This window comes from Polypterus senegalus, chromosome 1, assembly GCF_016835505.1.
Source record: "Polypterus senegalus isolate Bchr_013 chromosome 1, ASM1683550v1, whole genome shotgun sequence".
Lineage (NCBI taxonomy): Eukaryota > Metazoa > Chordata > Cladistia > Polypteriformes > Polypteridae > Polypterus > Polypterus senegalus.
In genome coordinates, this window is record NC_053154.1 from 328,708,578 (window position 1) to 328,723,567 (window position 14,990).

The 14,990-nt window shown below is 36.7% G+C and overlaps 1 protein-coding gene across 1 annotated transcript in view; it reads right to left on the reverse strand.

Moving 5' to 3' along the window:
• Window positions 1–227: 227 nt before the first annotated feature.
• Window positions 228–14,990, reverse strand: part of tet1 (tet methylcytosine dioxygenase 1) — a 192,007-nt gene continuing 177,244 nt past the window's right edge. Inside the window, exons 10-13 of the mRNA XM_039737872.1 lie at window positions 12,962–13,051; window positions 9,876–10,013; window positions 5,170–5,494; window positions 228–2,627 (exon numbers count right to left, since the gene is read on the reverse strand). Of these exons, the coding sequence (XP_039593806.1) occupies window positions 1,474–2,627; window positions 5,170–5,494; window positions 9,876–10,013; window positions 12,962–13,051 (1,707 nt within the window). The 3' untranslated portion in view covers window positions 228–1,473. The remainder of the gene's footprint in view (window positions 2,628–5,169; window positions 5,495–9,875; window positions 10,014–12,961; window positions 13,052–14,990) is intronic.

A 14,990-nucleotide genomic window follows, 5' to 3' on the forward strand; every position in this document is an offset into this window, starting at 1 on the left:
AAAACAAAATCCACATTATTTGATAAAACTTAAAATTGTGCTGAAAATAGCAAAACATGTAAAATTTGCTAAGAGATATTTAACTTAAAAATGACCAACATATTCACAATTAAGGTATACTTAAATCAGATTCAGAGCTATTTCAAGTTATTAAAAAATGAAAGTGCTTTTCAGATATATTGTTTGTATATACATGTATAGAACAGAAATATTTTACACCACCTCCACAAAGAGAAAAAATAAAATAAAAAATGCATGAAAACATGTACCTTTCCTTCATTACTGAAATTAAATTAAAACCAACATATTGAATATTCCTTTTGAAGTCGACACAGAGGATGAAAGGAGTCATTTCATGTGATGATGCTTTCACCCTAGCACTCCACTCCAACCCAGATTATAATGCACCTTTTTTCAACCCAGGTGCAAACCACATTGGTGAAATGTTTCACATTAAGATAAGAGCACATGCACAGGCTCCAAAAAATGCCTAGCAACTAGAATGTATTTCTGATGTGCTTCAGGGATAAATGGATAATTATTTTTAAAATGAACCCTCAGCAATTATTAGTGCATTTCTGACGAGTTCTATGTCACATATGCTTCCCAAGGTTGTTGTTTGACTGATTAGAAAGATGACAAATAATATGTAAACAAATGATGGGCTGTCTGCGGGTGTAAACCACTGCTCTACGTAGGTCAACCCATAAACTAATGTGGGATGACTTCCACCCACATAAGGGATGCCACACTACATAGAGCCCAGGTTAGAAAAATGTGGATTAAGGCCCAGGTTCCAATGCAGGTGTGAAAGAAATTGGCAAGGACTGAAAGCTACTAAAACATTGGCACAAAATATCTTGGTAATTCCTGGGAAAAAAGGTGGCAGCAGATCACTATTTTAAATAACACTTGTGTTATGTAAAAACGTTCATTTCATGACTTAACTAAAAGTCATTCAAAAAACAGTTGTTACTCAACCTGAGGAGGTGAGAAACAAAATCCATAAAATATATATAGTAGCTTAAAATTAAGATTCACCATTTACAAAGTGAATATAGATCACTGTAATGTACATTTGCAGTAAACAGGCCCTTTCAAAAGCACCAGAAATGAAATCCTTGGATATTAAACTCAATGATTTAAAAGACTAACCTTGAAGAAACCAGGTTGCCATAATAAATATATATATTTTTTGCATTTGTTCATGATTTTTTTGACCTTTATATAAAATAGTTAAAATCACATTTTAAAAAATGTGCGTTCAGCACCATTCCTTAAAAGTATACATCATTTTTCAGTTGTCACAGTTAAAAATCCACAAAAAATGAAACCTCAGCCTAATGACAGTTGAGATGAAAACCATATAAAACCATAAAAGAAAAAAAAAATTGTAAAAAAAAAAAAAGTGAACAGCACCACAAGATATGAACTAAAGCATTGAGGTAAGGCAGCAAGAATACCACTTAAAAGTCAAATCCAGCGATTGTATGGGCCTGTGACTTGAGTCAGGGCATATGAAGATACAGTAATTACTCCATCCCTACTTATTGCCAATGCCCTACGAGTAGGAATTTGCACCAATTCATGATCCTCTTGCACAATGTCCTCCTTGTCCCTGATGCCCAGTTTCACCTTTTTGTTAGGAGGCTTAGAGCTGTTGACATCATTGATGCCCAGTCTTTCGGCTTCTTCTCTCTCCCTTGCTCTTTCTGCCATTTTGGCTTCCCAAAGGGCCAGCCCGTGTTTGGGTTCATTCAAGCTCTTGTGCTGGTAAAAGACTAAGGAAATTCGGGTTGGGTGGTTTCTGTTTGGTTTTTTGATTGGAGTAGTTGCATGAAGTTCCCGCCTGGCACATTCAATAAGGATTGAACCATGGGATGGTGCAACAGCCACCCCACCAATATTTCCATCAAGGAAATTGTGTTCACTGTCTGACCACACTTCTGCTTTATCTCCAACGTTTTCATGAACATCTGGGTCAGGGATTAGCCCATTGTGTATTTTGCTGGTATTATCTACTGGTTCAAGTTGTGGCAGAGGGTATTCTTTACCTAGCTGCATTTTGTGAAACCCATTTGGTCTGTTTACATGCACCTCAGGTGACTCTGAGTGAAACAGCAGAGACACCCTTTCAGGAAGAGGAGTTGATGTGCGTGATTCACTCATGTCCACTTTGCTATTAACATTGGGTGGTTGCCTTAATGGCAACTTCTCATTCTTACCGACTTTGGTGAGAGGATTCATTGAGCCAAGCTTACCAGGAGAATCATTAGAAACTAAACATGACTTCAAAGACTTCTCTTCTGGTATGGCACAGGCATAGCCATTCACAGCTACATCCAAATCACCATATTTAACATAGGGAGGGGTATAATTTGAATTACCAGAGAGGCCCATGTACCCATACTGAGCAGGAAATCTTTGATGTAAGCCAGGAAGCGGTTCCATACCAGAATTAGGCATTACAGAAGAGTAAGGATACACCTTATTTGCTTCATAAGATGGGGTAGGACTGCAATTTCCGGGAAGAAGTTTTCCATGTCGCTGTACTCTGAAAGAACTGTAGTAGTCCTGAGGGTCTATTTGGAATGATGCTGGTTTATCCGATGAGTCTTCTTTGAAACCTGCCAGAAAACATAAGGTACTATTGTAAATCTGTAATTGTAGCTTAAGTCTTGCATTATTTCTAGATCTAAAGTAACATTTCAGTTGCTGCACTAAAAGGAGCACCCAAGAAAGAGCCAGTCAGAAATCAAACTAACTAGCCTTGAAAAAAGGCTAGTTAATTAAACATTTAGAGGTGAGGCTAACTCAATGATTGGGATAAAAACTTGCAGCCACAGTGGTACCCCGGAATTGAAGTTCAAACCCCTAGTCCAGAACTAATAGAACTAATTTAACTGCTTTTGAGAGAATTTGCGTAATGTCTTATGGTTAGAACATTGACAGTTTGTAAGAGGAAAGCCACTATTACGTAGATTGACAAAAGTCTTGAGATTTTATTGTTATTTATACATTAGTATAACAGGATGAATTTTTATTTCCAAATTAACAACCTGCCCCCAATCGATATCCAGTATTTTATCCCAAGTGTGAAAGCTTGGGGGCACCAGAGAGCCCCAAACCCCAACACGGACTCTCCAAGACTGTTCTGGGTTTAAACAAATGGGTGTATAACCCACAAATACCTCACAAAAAGCACCAAAGCACAAGTTTTCTCTCCTCCAAACACCACACGTCTCCACTGCATTGCTCTCCTCCCGTTGAATGTTGCTCATCCTCTTCCCAGCTCTGACCCTTTTATTGAGGACCCGGGAGTACTATTGGTGCCAGGGCTGTTGCCTGCTGGAAGCAGTTCCGGGTCACAAGGAAGTCACACATAACTGCGAGAACATCTCCCTGAAGCACCCTTTTGTGGCACCCATGGATCCCAGCAGGATCCTGACTACAGTTCCCGGCATTCTGGTTATTCCCATCTATGCGCAGATATCGTGGGCTGCTGCCACCTAGTGACTGGGGGGAATTAGCACCCTCAAGAGACAGTCCTTCCCTGTCCACCTCTTCTATCCCGGCCAAGGATGGGGCTACACATATGTCTGGTCGGGACGCCTGGGATGTCCACTTGGGGCCTCCCGTCTGGATAAGGTATCTCCTTGATGGGATGCCCGTGCATCCCATGTACAAACTACACAAGACTACCAGAGGATTTTCTGCCCTGAACTTGATGTATTACATCCTTATTGTAAGTACACTCTAAATTTACCGTAATCTAATAAACAAGTGAATTCAGAACTTTTTTGTACTTTGTATTTTTTTAAATGTAAAAAGACAAAAAATAGAAATGTTTGTTATTTGTGAAAAAGGGGTTACTGTAATCTACTATTAAGTCCAACAAAACAAAGTTTAAATAAGTTTATACGTTTTAAGAACATTTTAGGTGAATATACTCTCTTTTCAACATAATTTACAGGATGTTTCAAAAAGGTTTGCAGTTGACTGAAATAATATAAGACTGAAAAGTGAACAACCTCCATCCATGCAGCTACCTTTTTCATTTACTCTAAAATCAATCCCAGTTCCATCACTGTTAACGTCAGAGGAAAGAAAAGAGTTCTCAAAAGTATTGACGTTTTTGGAGCACTCTGCATATTGCTATATTATCTACTGGTGTAAAAATGAATAATATGAGAATTTGTTCCAACAGAGTGATACTGACAAGGCTTATAGAAATTAGACATTAACGTAACTTTCACATTCCTTTCCTGCTTGTTTGTAATGATGACATTTTCATTTATTATACAGTGTCTTTCACCAGAAACATAATTTAAAAAGTCATAGCCTTTTTTTTTTAAATATTGAGTTAGCCACTTCTGAAAAGGTTCAGGTAGTGATAATTAAGCTTCGCAATGCCGTATGAGCACAGTTGAGACTTGGGCAGCAGAGTTACTTGTCTGCAGTGAGCCTTGTTGAGTATGGCCCGTGTTAGGGATTTTGTTAAATAAGCATGGTGTACAGTGACATTCTATAGATGGGGATTTTGTTGTGTAATCATAGAGTATAGTAACTTGGTGTTTTTTAACAACAAAAACTTCAGCACAAAATATGAGACTTTAAGTTTGTTTTCAAGTCACCAGTGATAAAGAAAATGTTCATCATTACTGTCCCCATAGGTTGTACATGCATACAGTACTTTATACACTTTGCAAACAGGTATTTTGCAGCAATGTTCCATGGCTGACAGCACAGCATAGAATTTCTGATCTCAATGCTAAGCTTAACTAAGCATGATGAGTCCTTTTCTGTCCATTAGTAGTAAGCTATGCAGATATTCTTTCTAGAAGTTCAGTAATCAGTAAAGGCATACATCATTTGTGACTTTTAAAAGCAGATGTTAGTCTTCTACATGAATTTATCCAATAGTGTATAGTGTGACTCTCTTTACATATATAACATATGTCTTCAGTAATATGTACGACGCTGATTTTTGTTGAAATGTCAAATAAAACAAATTGTTGTTCTATGTTTTACTTGAGTCATTTACATACAAAGCAATTCAGCCCATTACTGCCCGTCTGCAAGGAAAAAAGCTTTCAGTGTGCACAATTAACACCATCTATTGTTTACAAAATTTTTAGATGTTGCAAAAATAAGTAAGATAGCTTCTACCATTTAGACTGTGAGGGATGCTGTTCACTCTGTCATCTTTTTGCTTCATGGGTGTTGCTGCTTTCCTCTCCTGTTTCTCAGCTGCTGCTCTCTTTGCTTCCAGTTTTTTTCTCTTGGCTGATTTCATGGGTTCTGCTAGCAGGCGCACTTCCCGCGGAAACGCAGACAGAACTTGGATTGCTCCATTTCGCATTTTATCCCTCTGTTGTTCCTCATTGCCAAATTCATCAGTAGGAGATATTTTGTACAGAGGGAGGACATGTAGCTGCTCATCATCAGGGGTGTTCCCAATTGATCGATTATCCTCTTTTGTTAAAGTGCAAACCTAGGTGAAGAACATTGCAGTGATTGTGATGAACAAAAAGTCTTAACAGTAGTAACACCAACTTGGACATTTTCTCATTTCTAGGAGTTATGAGCCTTCCTACAGTTTTTCTGACTCTATGCTAATTGCGTCGACAAACCAGCAATGTCTCTTCTTAAAGCTATTTAATAGTGAAAAAGCTGTAATAGAAGTGATGCTGAAAAAAACTTTAAACTATACTTAGCACAACTAATAATAATAATAATACATTTTATTTATAGGCACCTTTCAACACTCAAGGACACCGTACACTTTACACAACACCCAACACACAATACAGTACAGTGTTTACATAGAGAAGGCAAGTTTAAAAAGATGAGTTTTAACTGAAGACTTAAACAGAGAGAATGAATTAATGTTTCTAATCTCAGGAGGCAGTGCATTCCAAAGTCGGGGGGCAGAACGACTGAAAGCTCTGTTCCCCATTGTGGAAAGACAAGCGGAAGGAACAGTCAATTTAATTGAGGAGGATGATCTAAGAGTACGGGAAGGGGTGACGATATGGAGAAGGTTAGACAGGTATGGGGGGGCTAAATCATGAATAGCTTTAAAGGTTAGCAGAAGGATTTTAAACTCGATGCGGAACTTGACAGGGAGCCAGTGAAGTTGATGCAGAACAGGAGTGATGTGGTGAGTAGAAGGAGATCTCGTGATAATACGGGCGGCTGAGTTCTGGACTAATTGAAGTTTGTGAAGAGTTTTTTGAGGGAGACCAAAAAGAAGAGAGTTACAATAGTCAAGGCGAGAGGTGACAAGGCTATGAACAAGAACTGCAGCAGAGTGAGGGGTGAGAGAGGGGCGGAGACGGTTGATATTACGTAGGTGGAAGTAGGCAGATCGTGTAATAGTATTGATGTGTGAAAGAAAGGAGAGATTATTATCCAAGATGACACCAAGACTTTTGGCCTGAGAGGAGGGGGATAGAGTACAGTTATCAATTATAATAGGGAAGTTATGGGATTTGGATAATGTGGATTTTGTACCAATAAGAAGGATCTCTGTTTTATCACTGTTGAGTTTAAGAAAATTAAATGTAAACCAGTTTTTGATTTCGCCAGACAGTCAGTAAGGGTGGTAGGTGGGAGGGTGATTGTGGGTGAAGTTGAAAAATAAAGCTGGGTGTCATCTGCATAACAGTGGAAATGGATATTATATTTCCTGAAAATACTGCCCAGAGGAAGGAGATAGATGGTGAACAGAAGGGGGCCCAGGACAGAGCCTTAAGGCACTCCTGAGGTAACGGATACAGAGTGAGATGAAAATGATTTGAGCTGTATGAATTGGGAGCGGCCAGAAAGGTAGGATGTGAACCAGTTATAGACATTATGGGTGACACCAATGGAAGATAGTCTATTGAGAAGAATGGAATGAGAAATGGAGTCAAAAGCCGCACTCAAATCAAGTAGTATGAGGATAGAGAGTAAGCCGGAGTCTGCTGCCATGAGAAGATTGTTAGTTATTTTGATTAATGCAGTTTCTGTACTATGGAGTGGGCGGAAACCAGACTGGAATTGTTCATACAGGTTATTCAGGGATAAGTGAGAGTGGAGCTGTTTGGCTACCACTTTTTCTAGGATTTTGGATAAGAAAGGTAGGTTAGAGATCGGATGCAGGTTGTTAAAATTAGATGGATCGGCGCAGATTTTTTTTTAAATTGGGGTTACTACAGCAGTTTTGAATGAAGCAGGAACAATTCCAGTTGAAAGAGAAGAATGGATAATAGCAGATATAATATGGAGCAGAGATGGAAGGCAGGCTTTGACAAGTGATGTAGGTAAGGGGTCAAGCAGACAGGTGGATGACTTAGAATGAAGGATTATATCTGATATTTCTAAGATGGAGGGAAGTTGAAAGAAAGAAAAAGGGTGAGTAGATGGGAAGAATTCAGAAGGAGTAGTGTGAGCGGATTGCAAAGCAAGGTAGTGGTGGATACTCTCGATTTTGTTCATAAAAAATGACATCAGAGAATTACAAAAGGCATAAGAGTAGAGATGTGATGGCCACAAACCAGGGGGTTGGGTGACACGTTTGCGGAGTGAGAACAATGATTTAGTGTTGCCTTCATTCATGCTGATTATATTAGAATAGTAGGCAGATTTAGTTTGATTAATACAATCCTTATAATGTGAAAGATGGTGGAAATACATATCTTTGTGAACCGCGAGCCCAGTTTTTTTATAAAGTCGCTCTAATTGCCTGAATGGGTTATCATGAAAACTACAGACAGGGTAGGGTGTGGAAATTCTAGAACTGCAGCCTATGACCGCTATAGAAGTATGTAATTAATTTACTGCATACATTACCATATACTACCAAGTATTTGGCCAGAAAATAGTGTAACAGTAATAGGCTATGAAACTGTTTCAAGTTAGTTGAATAAGAAGAACATTTAACACATTGTTTCTGACACGGATGTGAACAAAACTAGAGCACCACAAAGAACAGTCTCCTTTTCTCTGTACATCTCCCACTACAAATATAATACCAGCTCAGGTCACTTGCAGAAATTCTCAGATGATTCTGCACTTATACGGTGTAATGATAAGGGAGATGAGACACAGGAGAGGAGTCAGATGGAGAACTTTGTTTCTTGGTGCAAAGAGAATTGTCTGCAACTTAACATCAGCAAAACCAAAGAGCCTCTATGTCCGGTCACTGTTCAAGGAATGGATGTAGAAGAGGTACTTGGGGGTCCACATTACTGACAAATTGGACTGGTCTTAGGACACAGAGGACCTAGAGAAGAAAGGGCAGAGCAGGCTCATTTTCCTTAAGAGACTGCGCTCCTTTAATGTGAGGACTGACAACCTTCACATCTTCTATAACTCTGTGATGGCCAATGTGATTGTCTACACTGTGGCGTGCTGCTCTGGTAACATCACTTCAAGAGACGCCCACCAAATTTACAAGCTAATTAAAAGGGAGAGCTCAGTTATAGGATGCAGTCTGGACCCCCTTGAGGTCATAGTGGAGGGGAGAATGAAGACAAGACTGAGTACCATTGTGAACAAACCTGCACATCCTCTCTCTGACACACTAACACTGAGGGCTTTCAGCTAATGAATTATTCAGCAGAATTGTGTCAAGAAACACTATTTGGGCTCCTTTATACCAACAGCAATACATCTGCATAATGCCTCACCATGACTGTGACAGCCAGTTGAGAAATTTCTTTCTTTTTATTTTTCTTGGTTGATGGTTATTCTGGTGTGTGTTCAGACCAAAGTGTGTATGTATATTTATTTTTTTACTTATCTGTCTTTTTCTTCTTTCAGCTGCTTCCATTAAGAAGGGGTCGCCAGAGTGGATCCTCTGTCCCTATCTATCCCTGTCTTTTACAACATACATTATTTTCTGTCACACTGACTACATTCATGTCCTGCCTCACCACATCCATAAACCTTCTCTTTGGCCTTCCTTTTTCCTCTTGCCTGGCGTTATGATCCTCAACATTTTTTTCCTTATGTACCCCTCATCTCTTCTGTGCATGTGCATACCACCAATCGATGATGTCTAGGTATACGATCACCTGCTACCACCTTACAGTGTCTGATTTCTTTCACATTGCATCTACTTTTTAACGTTTTATTGCATCTGCTATTTACTTATTTTTTCATTTACATATTTGTCTATTTATGTATTTATTTATTTAAAGAGAAGAAGGAGGAGGAGGAGGTTGAGAGTACGCACTGATACAGTGCATTCTCGAGCTTCTGTAAAAAATTTTAATATCTCCCCAGGAACAAATAAAGTTTTATCTATCTATCTATCTATCTATCTATCTATCTATCTATCTATCTATCTATCTATCTATCTATCTATCTATCTATTATATAGTGCCTTTACTATCTATCTATCTATCTATCTATCTATCTATCTATCTATCTATCTATCTATCTATCTATCTATCTATCTATTATATAGTGCCTTTCATATCTATCTATCTATCTATCTATCTATCTATCTATCTATTATATAGTGCCTTTACTATCTATCTATCTATCTATCTATCTATCTATCTATCTATCTATCTATCTATCTATCTATCTATCTATCTATCTATTATATAGTGCCTTTACTATCTATCTATCTATCTATCTATCTATCTATCTATCTATCTATCTATCTATCTATCTATCTAACTAAATAATTTATATGCCTCAATCATGCTATAAAGCTCCCTTGAAAAATGCTAGAATTGTGTTTTCCCTATAAAAAAACTTTAACTACTCTTACTTCTCATAAATCAGGGACTATATACATACGAAGAAAACTCTTCAAAACCATAAAACATCTATGGTGGAAGCAGCAAAATTCATCTAACCATAAAGAAAATACATACGACAGTGCTGCCATTGTTCATGTTGTGGGTGTCTCTGTGAGCATGAGCACAGAAGTCAACACAAGCGGTGACACCTGAGAACGGCCTGCCTTCTTTCAAACCGAGCCTGCAGTCTGATCCAATGTTTTCATACTCAACCTGAAAAAAAGCACATAGTGAGAAATCAATATGAACTGCAGAGAACTGTACATTTTTACTATGAGTTAGTATGTGCAGCGTATAAGGCGGAGTGTAATAACTGACACTGAGTTAATTACGATGATAATCTGCTTAATGTTGGACACACAGCTTCAAGTTTTAAATAAAAGGTAGAAAAAAAGAAGACATTTGTCAATATGAAATAAACACTTAAATGAAACGCTTGGCTTGCTTTTTTGTCTCCTTTTGGATATTTAAGGAGATTTTAATCTTTCCATCACTTTTATTTTTTCTGTATTAAGTCTGGTGCTGGTTGAACTGCTAGCTGAAATATGTTAAAACTCCCAAATCTAAGCACTCTATGAGGAAATAGTGGAAACTCAAAGAATGAAATGACAAGAAAGTAATTATATAGAGCTGATAAACAGCCAGCCCTGAAATTATAATTCTCAAGCCAGGCATACCACAGACTCAAAAACATTAATGTTTAAATGGAGAATACTGCATGTTTAAGAAAACTGTCCTTTTTACTTCTGAAAGTCAGTTTAAAATGTATGATTTTTTAGAATTCTGCACTACGCATGCATTGCATTTATTGTCAAATGTTTGTATGTAGAGATCTATGATCAGTTTGTTTGTTTCCTTCATTCATGCAGTGTGAACTTTTGCAGGTGAAGCAACTCACTCAGGGTTGCACAGTTAGTCAGTGGTGGAGACTGAACTTGAGCTTTATACTGTAGACTGATGCCTTAGAAAGCTGCTTGGCAAAAATACTGTACATCGGCTCTCCAAATACAGATGGCTGCAACATGAAATACTTGATCAACATTTCATTATTCATGTGACTAAAATGTATTTAAAAGTGTTTTGACTTGTATACATTGACATTTACTAAATAGGATCCAGCAGGTTTGAGAAAGATATGCATGTTGTAAACATAGGCAAAGAAGATTTCTGCAAGATTAGACCAAACCTTACTAAATATTGTCAAAGTTGCAATATGATGGGTGTTATTTTTAAGTTCCAAAATAAAAACATTGATAATACCTTAGGTACTGCAAAAATGCATCTGTTATTTATTTATTTATTCTTATGTAACAAGACCTAAACAAACCCTTTGGGTCTTCATAACACTTACAAAGCATCAGTAAAGTGTTTATTCATCTCTGCAATGTGAACTGCTAACAAAATGTCATTTAGGAGTGGTCTGAGATGGTGTAACTGAGACACATTTCTCACAAGTCATTTTACCATCATTTCAATACACCACACAGCACAGAGATGAATACCCCATCTACTAAATTAGCTGTCTCTTCTCTCCAAAGCAATGTTTTATAAGTGTTATGAAGGCCTTTGTTAAGGTCTTGTTACATAAGAGTAAATCAGTAATAGTACCCAAACTAAATTGTTACCAAAAATATTTTTTCCAAACAATGGAATTATACATTTTTAGAAACATAACATTTCCAAACCTGCTCAATCCATTTCAGAGTCAGGGGGTACTGGAGATCAGGTCAGGTCGTCAATCAATCACATGGATGTCACATTTATAAATATATATGTACATATGTACAATACAGTATATTCTTTAAGAAATCAAGTCAGATAAAATAATGCCACATTAATGTCTTTTAATATACTGCATCAAAAACTGTCCAAAGTATAACATGGTATATATTGTTTATTGGTGGCAAATTTGAAACAAAAATGGAACTGTGTTAGATATGTTCATAGATTTAACAATACAGCGCAGCAATAAAGAGGTTAGCTTATACTCATTTACTGGTTTTACTCTTGGATACAACATGCATGCAGTCACTGATATATCAGGGAGAAAAGTGCAGTCAGTGTCTAATCAGAATGGACAAGGTAACCAGCCATGTATAACAAAAGCCTATGGGCCAACAAGAGTTAATTCGTCAAAATAAGTTGGGTCATGCTTTTTATTCTTTTTCCTTTCTTGCTGATAAGCTGTAGGCTTTTTAGTTTACAATTTTATTTTTGTGTTTGACCTTCTATGCTTTTGAATTTAGGTGTGGGCACACTGCACAGGCAATCCTGAACAAGTTATATACTAAATACACAGGGAACTCCAGATGTGGTGAGTTGTCATTTCATCTCTGTCAGCTGTGTGTACATCCTACAGCCACCGCGATGTTTGTTCTGCTTATACTGTACGTGCAGGCTTTGTCTGCCTTAGTGATGCTCTATTCTGATCTTGAATACAAAATTATTGTACAGAATGACATTTAATTAACTTAATATTTGATTCTTTTATTTTTATATTATGCCTACAGTGCTCATTGTGGTGTTCAAAATGCTTAATGTATTTACTGTCTGGATGCATTTCTGTGCTGCTTTTTGGTTAATTCTGGTGTGGCTCCTGACCAAAAGGTCTGTCCTGTTGATGTCAGTTTGTCTGCTGGAGTATAGGATATCTGACCATACTGCTATTCAAGTCTTGCTCTGTATCATATCTTCAATCTGTTGCTTAATTGATATAGTGACAGTGCTGACACTGTTCTTTACATTTAAATTCTTTTCATGACAATACTTTATTAACATAGTTTTAAACAAGGACTTATTTATTCTCCTTAATTAAGAATGAATTGAGTTTCATTCTAGAAATTTGTACTGATAAGTACCCGCCCACAAAGATATAAATGGCCACTTTAAGATTTGATTTAGGATCTGTGTGGACCCCTCAGGGGGCAGGCAAAGACGGGCTGGAATTCACTAGGAGTTACTGAGCAGAAAACAGAGACAAAAAGTCACTGGCCCCATGAAAGCAGTTAAGATGCATGCAAGTTATTGTGGAAAAGCTCATAAAAAAAGCAGCTACTGTGTTACGTCTGATTTTACTTTTTATAATATATACACACAAATACATGGGGATAACTTTACACATTTTAAATAACTTGTAAAATGAATTCAACACATATCATTACCTGATTCTGAAATGCTTGTGGAGCCAGCTTTTTATAAATTGGTGCCACATCTGAGGCTAAGGTCTGCAAATTACCTTCAAGCTTCTCTTCCTTAAAAAAAAATATACACAATTATTATAGTCACGAATATTAATAAATAAGAGTTGATTTAAGGAATATGATAAAAAAAAAATTAAATAGAATATGTTTCAAATAATATGTGGCCTTGTAATTTCTCTTTTAAAATAAGGGTACTTCGGCCTCTATGTTATTACAATCATTAACAGCTTATACTAACTTTACTACAGTTTATTAGCTGAAGCATTAATACTTGAAACCCCTTCATAGTTTCAGCTTTATTGCCATAGTTGTTTACATTTTTTATTTTGAAACATATCTCTATGATTCATATAGTGGAACTCTAGAATCAACAGAACAATTGTATGTTCATTTTAAAACACAATGTACAGTCTAGGTTATAGTTTAAAATGAAAATAAATTATTCTGTTAATTACTGCTTATAAAGTCATTAATGCTAACATTTAAGAATTGTCATATACTGTATTTGTATCCCTTCAACAAAGGAAGCCTTACTGAAGTGTTCTTTGAACTAATATTGACATACAGTAGCTTCTATTGGAAAATGTTGCAGAAAATAAAGATTGTTTAGTAAGTTGCTTCAGAATAGTACAGTACATAAAACACATTATATATACAGGGTAATTAAAAAATGGCTGTTGTCTGAAACACTCTAATTGTGCCTACTATGAAAGAATTACCCATTCATTAAAAAGTCACGGGAACAGGAACTTAATTCAACACCACCAGGCACAAAACAGCAAAGAACTGTCTATGGGATACTAGAAGCCGTCATACCTGCTTATTTCAGGCAGCAGTTGGAGCAAAGCAGAGATCAACTCCATATAGGATACCAACCAATCATAGGGCATTGTCAAACTGCATTGTTTTGTACAGACCATTGTTGGTATTCCTACACTTATGCTTTGTACAGTGTGTACAAAGTACCCTGTGACAGTACACACTCCAACTGAAGATGAAGTTAAAATATAACTTGTTTTGTAAAGGATTCACAGTGATTCTCATCATAAAAAGAACTATATACAATAACAAAATTTGCCCTGCATTGGAGTTTTTCTTTTAGTATTTGTTCCTGCCTTGTTCCCCATGCTTCCAAAATTCACTCCAGTTCCTTAAACGCCTGAATTAATCACTTTGAGAATGAGAAAGGTGCTATATAAATAACATTTATTATTATTGTTATTATTATTATAAAATAAGTGTGTTCAGTAAATTAGTGGATGGACATAATCATCAAACAAATCAATGAAAGAACTTATCTAGCAATTTTAGTCATCCTGCAATTTTTATTAAAAAGCCAAATTCCTGATTTTGACATTAATTCAGTTCTTACATTTAGAGAATAAGCAAACCCGAGTATAGCTTACAATATTCACACACACATTTTGTGTGTTTCCCTATTGTGTTGATTATGGTAATCATATCCTATACCAAATGAGGACAATAGAAGATGTAAACTGAGCTTGGCGTCACTTATCATAGTGGTAAGCTTGTGGTATTGTCTAACTATGTGAACCTTGAATCCACTTAGCATTTGTCTGGCCTGGGATGAATATCAATTGAGAAAAGACTGCTGCAAATACTGTACATTGGTATCTCACAGCTTCTTCAAGAGACTGGCCTGTATTTCTAAATGGGTCGATTTTTATGCAAAAAAATTACAGTAGATTCATTTTGTTTTAATCTTTCTGCTGTTTGAGGGCATTGCACAGGAGTTCTTAATATTGTATGTGTTCTTATTTGCATAGCATGACACAAGATTAAGCACAACACCCACTGCACCCACTACATGGACAAGCGCAATAATAATAATAAAAAAATTCTTTTCACAATATCAAGGACTGTCTTTGAATGCAACGGTTAGTATTTCTTAATAGTACAGAACAAAATGCTGTATCCATAAGAAAAGTAAGAGACTCTTAACAAAGAAAACTTCTGTATCATTATTCAT